Source organism: Petromyzon marinus, chromosome 9 (genome assembly GCF_048934315.1).
Source record: "Petromyzon marinus isolate PM22_M1 ecotype Great Lakes invasive population chromosome 9, UKy_Petmar_22M1.pri1.0, whole genome shotgun sequence".
Classification (NCBI taxonomy): Eukaryota; Metazoa; Chordata; class Hyperoartia; order Petromyzontiformes; family Petromyzontidae; genus Petromyzon; species Petromyzon marinus.
Window position 1 is genome coordinate 3,534,082 of NC_133675.1, and position 15,931 is coordinate 3,550,012.

A 15,931-nucleotide genomic window follows, 5' to 3' on the forward strand; every position below is an offset into this window, starting at 1 on the left:
ACTGACCGTATGATCATCATCTTAAGGGAAGCCAACAGTAGTTGTCCTGTGCAAAAACTGACCCTGCCGTAGGAATGTAGAATTTATGCCATTGGCACTGGGCCATCGACGAAGATTCAGTGCCGCTTCATAGCTCTTTTAGCAGGGGGCAACTTGATTGAATATATTGTGTGTACTGTTATATCTCCATATGTATAAAAGGCAAAGTTGTGAATGTGTCTGTTCAAAATGTTTAATGTACTTCTCGACATACAAACTTGAAATTTGCCATGTGGGTACTTTCCAGACTGTACACCATGCAAAAATTATAAAAATACACTTTTTTTTTGGGGGGGGGGGGGGGAGCTCAATAATGCATCTTTTTTCACGGCAAGTGAGCTGTGACGTCAAAACTGCCACGTGACCCGCGCACGTGGAAGCGTAACGCATTGTAGTGTAGTGGTTAGCGCGCCGAACCCGGCGACCCCAGTTCGATTCCCGCTCACGGCCTCCACCGGTGACAATTATTTGAACCGGTCCTGGGTCTCCCCTAGGTCGACTCAGCCTCAAACGAGTAACTGCTGTGGAGTGTGAACATCGCCACTGGGGAGACAAAGGCGGCCGGGTGTGCTGAATCCAAGTCCCGGGCGAAGCCGGGTAGTAAAGCTAGTACTGTATATAAAGCACCATCCAAATTCCCAGTCACCATATATATTTTCCAGGTCTCCCTTGCAAGGGGCGTGATGATGATAAATCACACTGTGCTAATCATCACCATCGGCCATGTCAAATCCACTGCTGGATGAAGGCCTCCACAAGCCATTGCCATCTCTCACGGATGTATGTTGAACTTCTTTCGCATCGTACGTGCCCAACCGTGCTCATCGATATTGCCATGTCATCACCTGGCGCGAACACACGAGCTGATTTGCCACACTCCACGGCGGGCTGCCCCTTGGTTGAGTTACATTCCGTGGCTGCTGCCCGCTCCGAGCAGTGTAGCAGCGTGAGAAAGCTCGTCCAGCAAATGAATGTCGCTCGGTACTGTATGTTGCACGTAAACTACACAGCATGACGGCGCGATGTCGTTTAATCTTGCCGTGCTTAATGTTTTGAGAATAAAAGAATAAATAAAATAAAATAACACAAAATTCTCACGTTTTCGGCCACAACACAAGCGGCCTTCATCAGGTGAAAGGACGAGACAGTCTCGTCCTTTCACCTGATGAATGCCACTTGTGTTGTGGCCGAAACGTCGTGAGAATTTTATTGTGTTATTTTATTTTATTAATTTATTCTCATTCTACGTGACTTTACCGAAAGAACCAAAGAAGATGAATCCTTGCAGTCACGAAAGCTTTAAATCGTGCTTAATGTTCATAGTAAATCGTAAAGGGGGCACTCATCATTACACAGTGCTTACCACACATCTCGTCAAGGAGCATAAACCATCGCGCGAGCTCCGTTCATCCTTGCAGTGACTTATGGATAACCGTTGGACAGAGAGGGGTCATCGCATCGCGCGCTCTCAGATGCGCCTCTGCGGCCGTCTGGAACGCTCTTCCTTTCGTTAAACGCTCTTCCTTTCCTTAAATCGTCTACATTGAAAACGAATTTCTTTAGAACTGCTTTTGTTTTTAGTTGGTTGTTCTTCCCCCGCGCCTCCGATTAGCATGGTTGTTTACGTACGGTTCGAAAGAAGTTCAACATACAGTTAATACATACAGCCCCATGTGGTGGATAACCAGAAAGAGTTGTGCGACGCACGTGTTGGCGGAAGGTTGGTGCTCATCTGGCCAGATTAAACTCCGACAGGGATCGCTCAGCCGTCGGACAAGCGGGTTATCCGCCAACACGTGGATCACGTTCAGAATAACACAATATTTAGCGATGCTGCCGATGCCGCTGTTGCTGCGTTGAGTGCTGCACAAGCACAATTAACAAACAAAACAATCTGAACACATTCTGTGTCAATAACACGATGTTTCTGGCAACAGATTTGTCAGTAAAACTCGAGGCCTAAAAAGAAACGTATATAATCGGCGACGGGAAATTAAGTCACCCACAGAGGGCAGTGGGTGACTTTTACAAAGCGGCATTGTGTCCTTAGGTTTCCTTTGTCGTGCAGGACACTTGGGCCAACATCGTCATCATCGTGGTCATCGATGTCCTACGGCTTTAATCTCCACCTCAACGATCTCGAAGTATGGCCTCTCGAACCACTCGTAGCTCACGGTTCACGTCGCTCTCTTCTCCCCTGGAGTCTCCTTCTGGAAGATGTGCGGAAGGCACGGGGAAGCTGACTGGTGAAATTTGGGGTTTCTCCAAATTTCTCAGACTTTCCTCCAAATTTCTCAAGGCTTCCCACGGAATTTCTTCCAGATTTCTCTGGAAATCCACATAATTTGCTTGATTCAAAAAATTTCACATTTAGACGAGTGTTTTATTTAAGGAATAAAAAAGGAAATTGAATCAATCCGTCGCTAAGAAACATGGTAGCCCTTAAAACGAAAATGTGGATCAAGCAAGCGTGCTTTCTTTCAGCACAAACCCTTCCCATTACCGCGGGCGTCCGTGCCGTGACGATGGCAATCGCGGTACCGTAACGCGATATGCACATTCCAGTGGCCAAATGGCTCTGCGTTCTCCCGATTTCATTGAATCTCGGAAGCTAAGCAGGTTTCAGCCTAGATAGTACCTAGATGGGAGACTGCCTGAAAATACAATGTGTCATAGGCTTGGGCTACGACGTTGATCAGGATATGGCAATAAAATCAGGGATTACTGAATCTATCTGTGCGGTGCTTTAAATAATAAATGCTGCCCCTTGTATGTGCACGGTTGGTTTTTCTCCAGGCACTTCAGTTACTCACATAGTCACTTTAAGATTCTAGATTTAGAATCTATGCTAAGTCGGCCAATCAAATGCTATTTTTTATGCTAATTCCTTTGTCAAGGCACCTTGTTTCCTCGCACACAGCTTAAAGGTCCACGGTCTAAGCGTGGCTGTGTTTCACTCCAGCGCTGTCCTCGAGACAGCCTGATCCCTTCACCTGATGAAGGCCGCTTGTGTTGTAGCCGAAACGTCGTGATTTTTGTTGTTTTATTTTTTACCTACGTGACTTTACCGAATAGAACCAGAGAGTATGGTCACTTTAAGATGTTTTTCTTGTTCGTGTTTTTGTTTTTTTTGTTTGTTGTGGTTGCACCCGATTCAAGAGCCGAATGGCTCACAGGGCTATACCAAAATAAATGAAACTGAAAAAAAATGAACAGAACTTCCCACATGCTCATTATTGGAATTGGCCAAAACATCCCAATGTAGCGGGACCCTGCTGATATTGAGACGATGACCCTATACACCTCTGTTCCACTATTTGACCAATAATAATAATAATTACCTTACCATGAATAATTGTTATGATCATACCATCAGAATTATAATTCACAATTATTATCATTGCGGTTATCGTCGCCGATCCCGCGTGACCGTCACGGCCCCTGCGCGTTCCGCCCGCGCTGGAGGCACGCTGGGGCCCCCGCGTCCGGCAGCACGAAGAACGCCAGGGCTCGGGCAGGCAGCGCGAGGGGGGACCCTGGCGGGAGGGGGACCCCCGGGGTCTCGGGGACCGAGCCGTGAGCCTGCGTCCACAGGGGGGTCCCGTTCAGCATCACGGTCCTGTGGGGCGGCGGGCGGGATCGGGATGTGCGGGGATGACAGCGATGGTTTCGCAGCAGCTTGGTGCTTTCGTAAAATTCGCGGCACTCGCATAGCACGAGGTTATCGAGAAGGCTCAACGCTTCATAGTGGGGGGGAGTAAGGCGATGTTGCTACGTGGTTTTACCCATCGTTATCGTTAATAGGATCACGAGTGCAATGAATTGGTTTGTGGGAACGAGCAATAGGATCCTGATGTTGGTTAAAATGATCATGCTTGCGGTTAATAGGATCGCGAGCGCAGTTAATCGGATCGTGTGCACCTACCTTGAGCGCAGGCCCGCGCCGGGGTCTGCGGGGAGCAGCAGGAAGCCCTGGGCGGGGCCCTCGCTGAGCGGGACCGGCAGGCAGAGAGACGCCGGGTTCGACCCCAGGTTCAGCGCGAACAGCGTCACGGAGCCCGCGGGGAAGGACGTACTGGGGGGGGGGGGGGGGGGGGGAGGGTGGGGGGTTGGGTTTAGAGTCCACCGTCATCATCGGCGATGTCACCATCAACTTGACCACTTGCCGCCACTATTTTTTTAAACCTGCATTCGTGGAGATCGTCAACGATCCCAATGCAGGGGCCAACGGAAAGTTTTCAGAATCGATGAGGCTGTCCTGTGTGAAAGGCATCACCACCACCACCACCACCGTCACCATCATCAGTGCACAAAGTGTTTTACGAATTTGATCGCAAGATCTGCTGTTAAAAGTGTAACTGTTCACACGCCAATTAAAAAAAAAAACAACTATTCGTCAGGAAATGTTTTAACGATTCATGCTCATCGTGTAAACCAGTGCAGTCTCCACAACTCTTATTGTCCACTCTCTCTACTGGCCTCTCTATTTATATGCCATGAAGGAGGATCATTATAATATTGTGGAGGGGGTGATGAAGAGGTGGGGTAGAGGTGGAGGGGAGTAGTGGAGGGGATGGGTGGTGTGGGTGGAGGGGAAGGGTGGTGGTGAACAGGAGGGGTGGGGGTGGAGGTGAGTGGTGGTTGTAGAGGGAAATGGTGGAGGGGAGGGGTATAACTGGAGGGGAGGGGTGTTGGAGGGGTGGGGTGGTGGAGGGGAGGGGTGTGGGTGGAGGGGAGGGGTAGAAGAGGAAGAGGGGTGTCGTGGAGGGCAGGGGTAGAGGGGAGGGGTGGAGGAGAGGGGTGGGGGGCGGAGGGGAGGGGTGGTGGTGGAGGGGAGGGGTGGTGGAGGGGAGGGGTGGTGGTGGAGGGGAGGGATGTAAAACAGGGGTGGTGTGCCCCTCCCCTCACCTGGAGCAGTGCCCGTAAACGCGCACCGAAGGCGCGCCCCCGTCGGCCTCCACGCGCAGCACGTGCGCCCCCACGAGTCGCTTGTGCAGAAGGGAGAGCCAGTAGTCCTGTGGGGCGGAGGACGCGGTCAACGTGTGTACGACCTGGGCCTCCCCTGGGTCCTCAATAGAGCACCTGGTGAGGTGTGTAAACATCAGCACTGTGGAGACGAAGACGGCCGGCGGCAGTGTGGGCCACATCGCCCCCCTCGTGAGGCCTCAACTGGTTCTCGCCCGAACGGCAGCCGCGGTTCGTTCGCTCGGGGCGTTGGGGCGCCGCTCCACCAGGCAGCCGGAGATGAGAAATTATTTTTCCGTAAATTGTTTTGTGTTTACGTTTTAAAAAAATATATAATTCTTATTTCAACGTGAATCGCCTAGTGAAGATAACATTTTAAGTTGTTCATATGAGAAACCGCTGCAACACCGCAGTCTTCTTGATTTTTTGCCTCGGGGAGGTCTCGGGGCGGCTATGAAGGCGTCCGAGCGAGACAATTCCCTTTCATCGCGACGAGCTTCTCACACTGCAGCCACGCCGCTTGAGACCCAATTCAGGGTGGTGAGAACGGCGGCCGTGGCTGTGATGAGAGACGATGTCACGGCGCGAGGTTGCACTGTGAGGATGTAGCAGCTCACGACGACACGTGACTGCTGTTGTACAGTGTGCGGTGTCTTGGTTGCCTTGGCTAATTTGTTGAATCGTGTCAGCTGATCTTTAATTGTTCTTTAGGCTTTTAGCAGTGTCAAATGGGTTGTGTAACGTGGACTTGAGGGTCATGGGGACAGCATTTGAGCGCTGTGTTGTTTTGCTTCGTGTTGTTTATAAATGCCTCACCGTTGGTAGAAAACACAGTTATATCACTTTCACGAGGAGGCCAATAACACGACGAGGTTCTTCTTAATTAGAACACCGTCAGTTCAGAGGTCACTCACAGCAGCCCCACCTAGTGGGGATGTCACGAGCCCCCACTGCCTAACGGTCTATCGAGCCATACCGGGGTGAGGGGGGGCACCTTTGTCACTGTTTGCAACACTCCACTTCTCCCATCTACGCCACCAACATTACTCTTCCTCTGCTGCGATAATTTAGCGATCATTTTACGACTTAGAGTTGTTGCTGTGTTTCAGTCCACTGCAGGATGGCGGCTTCCTCCACGTCATGTCGAATGTTTGACCATACTTCACACTGGTCAGTGCGGGTTGCTGAAGCGTAGGTCCAGGACCGGTTAAACGATCACCAGCCTTTGATGTTATCTTGGCACTGCCAACTGATGAACCCAAACAAGGACGAAGCTGATCTGCGAACACTCACTTCGCCTTGCAAAGGTGTAATCCCCAGTCTCCATTCCCGCACATCCCCCCACCCCCCACCCCTAAGTCCCCCCCCCCCCATCCCCACCCTTTCCCCGCTCTCTAACCGGCAGAGGGTTTAGGTGGTCGTCCACGAGATTATAGGATCCGTGTCCGAAGAACGCCTGACGCACGACCACGTCCACTCCCATGCGTGCCGCCATACCCAGCTTGTCCAGCCACCTGCGGGGGGTTCAGGAGGGGGTGGGGGGGGGGGCAGCGTGTGGAGGGATCGGGGGTTACAATGGCACTCATTGTCACTTGACTTAAACGCCTCAAAGTCAATGTCAGATTTTCAAGGTGGTAGTGGTGAGTAGGTGATGATGGCGGTGGTGAATTTTCAAGGTGGTGGTGGTGGTGATGATGGTGGAAGTGGTGGTGATTCTGGTGGTAGTAATGGTAAGAGGTGGTGTGGAGGCTGTGAAGCCGTTTTGGGCCTGGAATGCAAGAATTGAGTGCATTGAGGTCATCGGCATTAGGGTCAGGGTGAGAGCCCGGGTTATGGTGATAGTCAAGGTTAGGGCCATGACTGTTCAGGTCAGAGTCCGGCGTGGGGTGATGGTCACGCCTGAGGTCAGGGTCGGGGTTCACGCACATGAACCCAGCCACGAAGGTGTCCGATAGCCCCGGCGCTCCGCCCCCCCATGCCGAGCTCGTCTCGCCGAGCCAGATGGCCTTTCCCGGGGCCTCCTTGTTAACCACCTACGGGCAGGTGAGCGCGGACAGGTGAGCGTGGACAGGTGAGCACAGACAGGTGAGCGCAGACAGGTGAGCGCGAACAGGCGAGCACGGACACGCGAGCACGGGCAGGCGAGCACAGGAAGGTGAACACGAACAGTTGAACACTGACAGTTAAGCACGGACAGCTGAGTGTGAAAGGTTAGCAAGGACCGGTGAGTGCGGACAGGTGAGCATGGACAGTTGAGCACAGGTAAGTATATACAGGTGAGTACAGACAGGTGACCGCACACACGTTAGCACAGATGAGTACATACAGGTGAACAGACAGGTAGGCACAGACAGACAAGAGGCGCAGTGCACAGTGATTGAAGACAGCGGTCCCCAACCTTTTTGGCACCAGGGACCGGTGTCGTGGACCGGAGGGGGGGGGTTCATCATTGGGTCTTTCCCCCTTTTCAAAGCTCTTCAGCGACGTCTGTTTTTTTACTCATTTCGGCTACTCGGGGTTAGCTTGTGGGCTTACCAAACCTGTGACTGAGACAAGTGAGCAGTGCGGGAAAGAGGCGCGGACGGAAGTGGTGAATAATAAAATAATGGGGGCGGGCCACGCACGGACTCACCGCTCTCACCTCCTGCTGTGCGGCCCGGTTCCTAACAGGCCGCGGACCGATACCGGTCCGCGGCCCGGGGGTTGAGGAATATGTGATAGGGGCATGAGACAAAGGAGTGCTATAGGGGGCACATGGCATGGGGTTTGGAATACGGGGCAGGGGGTAGTAGGCGGACGGGGGTCTCACCTCCTGCACGGCGCTGATCTCTGCCGCTAAAGAGTCCAGGATCTGGGGGTCCATGAAGTTGTCGAGCGTGGCTGTGCGTCCGTTCATGTAATACCTGCGAGGGCACAGGTCAAAGGTCACAGTGGCAAAAAATGGCATTGGACGTAGCCATGCAAACCGCTTATAATGAAAAGTCTGTGTCGCTACTGTGTTGATCGACTCGATAGCAAAGATATGAAGTAACGCCAGTGCACAATAGCCCCCTTGCACAATCGCCCCCCCCCTATCAAATGGTAGCGATTAAGAGGAAAGAACCAGAACAAACGGAGGAGTTGCAGGATAATGGGAGCAGCTCCCATGCTCATCCACTTACTGGTGCCACGTAACAGCCTCAATGGCATCCTTGGCCGAGTCCAGAAACCTGCACCGGGAGGGGAGGAAACAGAGGGGAGAGGTCACCAAGAGATGTGACCCAAGGTCACGTGACACAGAAACGTAACCCAGATGTGTGATAAAAAAACAAACTGTTGACCCAGTGCCATGTGTTACAATCACTCAGGAGGCAGAGTCACGTCACTGGAGGATTGTGACCTAGGGTCATGTGACCAATAGACATGACCTACCGCAGAGGCCCAGGGATGTGGATGCGGCCACCCGCGGGGCCCCCCTCCTACCCCGTGAGCAGGGTGAGGGCGCTGCGCCGCGGCCGGGTGATGTCGGGGCCGTAGAGCTTCGCACCGGGGAACGCGGGGTGGCCCGACCTGAGCAGCGTCCGCAGCGCCAGGAAGTCCGCCCCGAGCTGCGCTCCGCTCAGCTGCCTCCCCGCCACGTGAGGGTAGCTGTTGGGTTCTGAGCGCAGGAAGCAAACGCCGTGCGCGCGGCGATCGTGCGGACGCCGTCGACGAACGCTGGCCCACTGGGTCCAACGTGCGCACCGTACTTTACCGCGAGCGTCCCTTGAGGCCCCCTCCCCCCCCCCCCCCCCCCCCCCCCCCGCGGGCATTGCCGCTCGGCGAGGCGAGACGGCAGCCGCTGCGTGCGGCGGATTTAGGCACGGCACGACTCCAACCGCGAACCTCCCCACAACAAGAGTCGAACGCGCCGCCGCCGGGCCGCGTCACCGCCTCCCCCATCCCCCCCGCCCCCTCCCACCGGAGGTCCCAGGGCCCCAGTGCGGTTGCACTGCCTGCGGCAACTCGACAGCGGCCGGGCCGCACGGTGCGGCGTGGTGCGGCGCATCCCTCACCGTTGCCGAGCTCCCAGGAGACGCGGTCCTGGCCGCGCGCGTGGACGTGGCGCAGGATGAGCCACGCGTTGCCGTGGTCCCACGCGCCGGCCGGGCCGCGCAGCAGCGCGTTCAGCCCGAAGACGAGGCGCAGGCCCGAGCACGAGGAGAAGCCCAGCAGCTCGTCCAGCGAGGCACCTGTGACGCCCGCAACCCGGAGTAGGGAAAAGATCAGGTTCGAGAGCGGGAGCCGGATCAGGAGGAGAATTAGGACTAAGAAAGCAAGAGGAGAATTACAGTCGAAAAGAAGGACAGGCGCGAGGGGCAGGAGAAGGAACGAAAATTGAGAAAAGGATCAGGACCAGGGCTTAGTTTCAGCCAGGTCTGTCGAGGTTGGTAAATGGAAAATTATTTTCACACCCAGTACACCACATCCAGTATACCTCAATCTCTCTCACTCTGGCTACGGCTATTGGTCAAGTTCCACCAGTTCACCGACGGCCAGGACACTGTTCAGTATTAAGTCCTAATCAGGACCGATGTGATGTTTTTTTGACATGTGATGTTGCCGTGCGATGGTGGCGGTGGTGGTGTGCAACCGTTGCTTGGGCCTTGTGATGGTCAATTGAGCCGTGTGATGGGGCTGTAATGTGTGATGGAAATGGTGATGATAATGGCACTTGAGATGATGACGATGATGATTATGATGGACCTGAGCGATAGTGCTCTAGGATATATGAAGATGATGGTGATGCAGCCGTGTGATGCTGCCGTGTGATGCTAATGTGCTCTACAATGTGATGAAAAACTCAATGTGCCAAGCTTCATCAATCCAATGCTGGACGCTGAATGAGATGGTGCTGTATGTGATGCTGCTCATTGTTGTGGCGGTGCGTGATGCTGCTGGGACCTGTCATGGTGATGTTCTTCAAGGTTTTTCTCCGTTCATCTCGGAGCATCCCTGGCAGGAGTCCCTCTGCCCTCTGCCTCTGCCTCCGGATCTTCGCCTCCGAGAAGAGCGGGGGGCGACATGAGACGCGGGGCTCCATCCGCACCTCTGCACACACCCACGCATACAGAGAGACAAAGGTCCTCCGTGTAGCCTTAACAGACTGTTGGGGCAAGTGCCGTTAGCGAGTAGCACCTATGGAATGCCGGCACGGCGCACAAAGGGGTGGGTGGCCAACACCATGCCCAGCCACCTTTGTCTCCCCGGCGGCGATGGTTACCCACTGCACCAGGTACTCATTTGAGGCTGAGTCGACCTAGGCGATGCTCAGGACCGGTTCAGATAATCGTCACTGGTGTTGGCCACGAGCGAGAATCGAACTTAGGTCACCGGGGTCGCAATGCAGCGCACTCACCGAAAAACGATCGCTCCCTGGGCACACACACACAGACGCACGTGTACATGCCTCATCATGCTCATGGTCGGCCACAGAGACACAACCCATTTTCTTTGCTCTTTGCCCAGGCGTGCTCCCTTTTCGCGACTTTGGCTGTGACGGGACGGCCCACGGCTTGCCGTAGAGTCCTCATCAAACCCTCGTCCCCCCCCCCCACCCAAGCCGCCTGCCAGGAGTGCGACAGACAGACTTGGCGCGCCGGTGCATCACCGACACAGACACCTGACGCCGCAAAGCGCCAACCGATTAGGTGGTCAGATGAGTCAGGCACGATGAGCCACGTGCCCAGATCACAGTGCAGAAATCAATCTGCAGCCACAGAGGCAGTGAGGCGGTGCAGCGAGCAGGGTTGCCGGTCATCAACGTCATCGTCATCAGCCACGATATATATCCACTTTTGGATGGAGACCTCCCCCAAGCCGCTGCCGTCCCTCAGCGATGCGCGATGTGACAGTGTACCGAGCTCCCGCGCGCTTAAGCAGACTTCATCGCTCCGGTCTCTCGTTGTGGACGTGTTCGTCTCCGTGACGAGTCTCGCGCCGCCATCCCTGCGAGCGACAACCTGTCCTGCCCCAAGCCCGCTCACTTTTCTTTTACAGTCACTGTGATGTCTCCGACTTTGCGAACGTCTCCCTCTGCCCTGTGTACCTCTTCTTCCGTAGTGTCATTCCACGATTGTCATTCCAAGCTTTTATCTCCCCAAAGGGGTGCTAATCTGCTGTGTTTATTCTCTGCTGTGTGCAGACGTGTTTTAGTGGTGTCACCTCACTGTATGTGTGGGGTTTTCTCCGGCATCTCCCGCTTCTTTCCACACCAAACAAATAATTACAGAAACAAATACGCTCAATAAGGTACTGGCCAAACATCCCAGGGCAGGATCCTCCTGATATAGAAGCCGTGAGACTCAGAAAGACATTCCGAAATAAATTATTGGATTAAAAAAAAAATGGTCAAACATCCAAAACAGGCTTTTGCAAAAAAAAGGCCTCGAAATTCACAAACGCCTTATAGCTAATAAATGTTATAGTCCTTAGGTAAAGGAATTGGCCATTTGTTGAAAGTAGGATCTCCTTTCAAAACATTTTCCTGAAACGCGGAGAGACATTGAACGACGAAGAAGTGGGAGCTCGGGACGACGGGATTGAGGTCCGGAATAGAGCCAGGAAACTTATCCCTGAGCTACGTTCAGAGGCTCTCTGTCTCCTTCTGTGGCTGGCGACAGCCACTGATCACTCCACGGAGCCACTGCCATCGAATAAAGCGTTGGTGCCTTTATTTTTAATACAAAGTATGTTGGCCAATGATCTAAAGTGGCATGCTTTTGAAACTGAAACTTGAGGCTCGGTGAGGCTTTGTCAAGTAAATAAAAACACTATTTTTTTCATTCAATAGAGGATTTGGCCAAACTTCCCAATGCAAGACTCTGGCGTTTCTCCTTCTCATCCTCAACGTCGTCTCCTCGCCTCCAGCAATCCAAATCATCCACCTTTAATGCACCCGATCTCGTTGGAAACCCAGTTCGTAGTTTGATGGGAAACTGCCTGGCAATAATCACAATAATTACTGTAAATCAATTTGTAATGCACACAGAATATTTCACGGATATAAACGACTGTGACTCTGAGGCACGGAGCCGTGCTGAGTATCGCTCGAATGCCGCGCGAGAAAATGGTTCCTTTAAGAGAGAGGTGGGGCCATTTAAGTGTCTCTTTAAGCCAGTATAGATTGAACAGTGTAGATTGAACGTTGCTGCTGTAATTGTTCTACGGGACGACAATGATGATGATGGCCACAAGCCACGGAGAAACCACGCCCGGCAGTGACGCTGCCCAAGCTAACCGCGGTTGAATAACGAGTGTCGTTAGCGTGTGCAACGAGGGGGCCGCAAGATGAGAGCACAGCGATAGACTGGTGAAGATGTCGGTGTTATCGCCTCAATTGCTGGTGGGTTTTCTCCGGGGACTCCACTTTCCTCCCGCACGCACAATGCCAAAAAGCTCGCATGTAGAAAGAAAATTAATTCAATAATAGAGTACGACGTTTCGATTGCAACACATGCAACCGTCATCAGGTAGAACTAAATTTGAAAGAGAGACAAAACACAGACACGGAGACACACAGACAGACACACAAGCAGAGAAAGAGACAACACAGACACACAGAGAGAGGCCTCGACACAGAGGCATTGGGTCTCTGTGTGTCTATGTTGTGTGTCTCTCTCTGTGTCTGTGTTGTCTCTCTCTGCTTGTGTGTCTGTGTGTCTCCGTGTCTGTGTTTTGTCTCTCTCTCAAATTTAGTTCTACCTGATGACGGTTGCTTGTGTTGCAATCGAAACGTCGTACTCTATTATTTAATTTATTTTCTTTCTACGTGACTTTACCGAAAGAACCAAAGAGTAATTCCTGCAGTCACGAAAGCTTCGAATCAAGTTTTTTTCTCGCATGTAGAATTGACCAAACATCCCACTGTAGCAGGATCCTCCTGAAACAGAAGCGTTGAGACTCGGGCAAGGCAATAATTACCGTTGTTCTCCCACGAGGGGGTCAAGCCGGAAACCCACGAGGGGCTCCCAGATTCCGGCTGGAAGATCAGGAAGTCCTGCCTCGTGCCCCCAAAGCGCAGGAACGCTGGGGTCAGGGCCTTGGCCAGGGTGACGAGGCGAACGTGTCTGGTGGAGCAGAGGGAGGGCGAGGTGCAGTCTGAGATGACTGGCAGATGCATCACCGTCACCACCACCACCACGTACAGCCCATTCGTCAATCCACTGCTGAATGAGGGATGAGGCCCAACCCGTGCCGTGCTGCGCTCACGGCCAACATCGAATATTTGAAACCGGTCCTTGGCCTCCCCTAGGTCGACCCAGCCTAAAATTGGTACCTGGTGCGGTGTGTAAACTTTGCCACTGGGGAGACAAAGACGGCCGGGCGTGGTGCTGGCCACCCACCATCTCACGTGCCGTGTCCGCCTTCAAAAGTGCTCGCTAACAGCGCTTGCCCCAAAAGTCTATTAAGTCTGTGTGTGTGTATACTATATATGGGCATATGCGTGTGCGCACAGTACAGTCCGTGCAACTTGTTTACATGCCGGTGCGTCTGTGCGTGTGGGTCGAGAAATTGTGCCACGGGTCGACTGACTGAGATGACTGACTGATGCACACCACCTGTGCCCCCTACTGTGCTTTAGCCACCCGGCGCTCCGCTCGTTGTTGTGAGCGTCGCTCCTCCGCCCTCTGTTGTTGTTGTTGTTGGAGGGCGACTGCCTTCCAACTGCCCAGCAGCAGCAGCGTCCTTCACGAGCTTCCTTCACGAGCCTCCTCCTCAAGTAGCGCACACACAGCCGCAGTGTCGACCAGGGGGGGACGCCATCCGTGGCGGGGTGTCGGAACCCACCTACGCCCCCCCCCCCCCTGCAACGGGAGCGGCTAAACGCCGTTCGCCGGGTTGACGCGTGGAGACCATCACTCGTTCACCCTCACCTCAGGAAGTCGATCCATCCGTTCTCCACCACCGAGGCGTCGATGGCGAATGAGAGGAACTCGGGGCTGAGGGCGTGCAGCGCCTCGCTCGTGTCCACGTTGAGAGCGACTCTCACGGGAGCGCTCCGACTCTCCCCGTGGCTCTCCCCGTCTCGCCACGCCGCCGCCGTGAAGGCGCACACAAAACAGACGAGAACGCGGAGCGTAGCTCCCTCCATCACTCTGGGGGTGGGGGAGGGTGGGGAAGAGGCAATGGTTTCAGCGATGATGGTGATGGTTGTGCCCGGTGGTGGTAATTGATGATGGTGGTGGATAGTGATGGTTATCCGTTATAACTGCGGTGATGATCAATTGGAATTGCTCTTTGGCTCTTTGGGTAAAGTCACGCAGAAAATAAAATCGTAATGGAATACGACGTTTCGGTTGCAACTCAAGCGACCGTCATCAGGTAAGAATGAATGATGAAACACAGACACGGAAACAACATAGGCAGACGCACGTGCAGAGAGAGGCACACACAAAGACACACCGAGCGAGACGCACGCCAAGACAAACAAGGTACCGTAATTAGAATCGTGATGATAATTGTTACTTGACGATGGCAGTGATGGTTATTGACGATGGTGATGGAGGTTGGTCAGTAGGATGATGATTCCGATGGCGGTGACGACGAGTTAATGAACGACGACTACGATGATAAGGACGCACGCACATCCCTCTCCTTGCGCAGAACAAAACCAATCTCGGTGATCGCCTCCTCCCCTTCCTCCTCCCAGACCCCTCGAGCCCAGCTCGAGCTGTGACAACAATTGTCGGGGCCCCGATGCCAAGGTCTCTCACTCGCCTCCAATTCCCCACGGTCAAAGAAGGGCAATCTCCAAGCAAACCCCCTCTCCCTTGACTCTCAGCACCAGCCTCAGCCCTCGCTACCGAGAGCAACACCGGAGTGAGCCTCTACCTCGGACAGCAGCAGCGGAGCGGTGTGCGGGCGGATGAAGATCGAGTGCGCCGATGAGAGGGCACACGAGCGGCTCCCACGTGGGCTGTCGGTCATGGGATTTAGCAGTGGGTGAGGCTGTCTCGGCTTGGTTTGATGATTGCCCAAGACCGGTCGGGTTTGGTTCCAGCCGAGTCTGTGGGCGTTGGCAAACCGGAAAAGCATATTCTTGGTTCTTTCGGTAAAGTCAAGTAGAAGGGAAAGAATAAAATAATTAATATATAAAACAATACAATTCTCACGACGTTTACGACTGCAGTCTGAACGTCGTGACCGCAGTCGAAACGTCGTGATAATTGTATTGTTTTATATTTTTATTATTTAATTGTTTCCCTTCTACGTGACTTTACCGAAAGAACCAAGAATATGAATCCCTGCAGTCACGAAAGCTTTAAACCGGAATAGCATACTTCCGTATGCGGCACACAACATCTAGTATAGTACCTCTCTCTCTCACGCTATGGCTGTGGTGGCTGTTATAGTCGAGTGCCAAACCTGAACAGCTTCCCGTCTGTACCAGCGACCCGGAAAGAAAAAAAAATTCACTAAGAAAACAAATTTTGGGTGCGTAACATCAGCAGCAGCATCACCATCAGCGCCACCTCGCATTCCACCACAACAACAACACCTGCCATTCGTCACTAAGTTGCGGTGATGACACCGCGGCGCTTGTGCCAGGCTAGGTGCACTTTAAGGCCACGTTCAATGTCGGAACGCCCGCTGGCAGGAGGTCACGGGACAGACCCAGGTGCCATGGGTTGACTGACTGAGACGACTGGCTGGTGCATCACCGTCACCACCACCACCATATGGTTTCGCTTTACTGTTTGAGTAAGCCGGGGGGGGGTAGGTTTGTGGCAAGTTTTGAGCCGTGAGGTCTTTGGGAAAAAATGCGGAATCGTGTTTGAGTCGGTAAGACCCGAAAACAAGAAAAACCCACACAGCTGCATTCAATCACAAAGATCCACCCCCGTGTAGCCTAACGCAGCCTGTAGGGGCAAGTGCTGTTAGCGAGTTCTCTATCCATTAAGATCGG

At 53.3% G+C, this 15,931-nt stretch overlaps 1 protein-coding gene across 3 annotated transcripts; it reads right to left on the reverse strand.

Annotated features, from left to right (window-relative positions):
* Window positions 1–218: 218 nt before the first annotated feature.
* On the reverse strand, window positions 219–15,095 carry HPSE (heparanase). Of its 3 annotated transcripts, none has more exons than XM_032950833.2 (13): window positions 14,857–15,095; window positions 13,899–14,120; window positions 12,946–13,091; window positions 9,928–10,074; window positions 9,039–9,215; window positions 8,467–8,641; window positions 8,166–8,213; window positions 7,814–7,907; window positions 6,931–7,037; window positions 6,404–6,518; window positions 4,948–5,054; window positions 3,965–4,114; window positions 219–3,658 (listed from the first exon to the last, which is right to left on the reverse strand). In XM_032950833.2, exons 2-13 carry the CDS (start codon window positions 14,114–14,116, stop codon window positions 3,472–3,474), a joined length of 1,671 nt encoding a protein of 556 aa, XP_032806724.2. In that variant the 5' UTR covers window positions 14,117–14,120; window positions 14,857–15,095; the 3' UTR covers window positions 219–3,471. The 3 variants fall into 3 exon arrangements, with proteins under 3 accessions (XP_032806724.2, XP_032806726.2, XP_032806725.2); XM_032950835.2 differs by lacking the exon at window positions 14,857–15,095 and adding an exon at window positions 14,611–14,839; XM_032950834.2 differs by lacking the exon at window positions 14,857–15,095 and adding an exon at window positions 14,461–14,604.
* Between the last annotated feature and the right edge of the window lie 836 nt (window positions 15,096–15,931).

Excerpts from the sequence above, each read along its gene's own strand:
- HPSE (XM_032950833.2), bottom strand. The coding sequence starts at position 14,116 with ATGGAGGGAGCTACGCTCCGCGTTCTCGTCTGTTTTGTGTGCGCCTTC. Across the intron at positions 8,642-9,038 it reads CTCCTGGGAGCTCGGCAACG|AACCCAACAGCTACCCTCAC; the intron begins GTGAGGGATGCG and ends TCCTGCGCTCAG. Across the intron at positions 8,214-8,466 it reads GCCCTCACCCTGCTCACGGG|GTTTCTGGACTCGGCCAAGG; the intron begins GTAGGAGGGGGG and ends CTCCCGGTGCAG.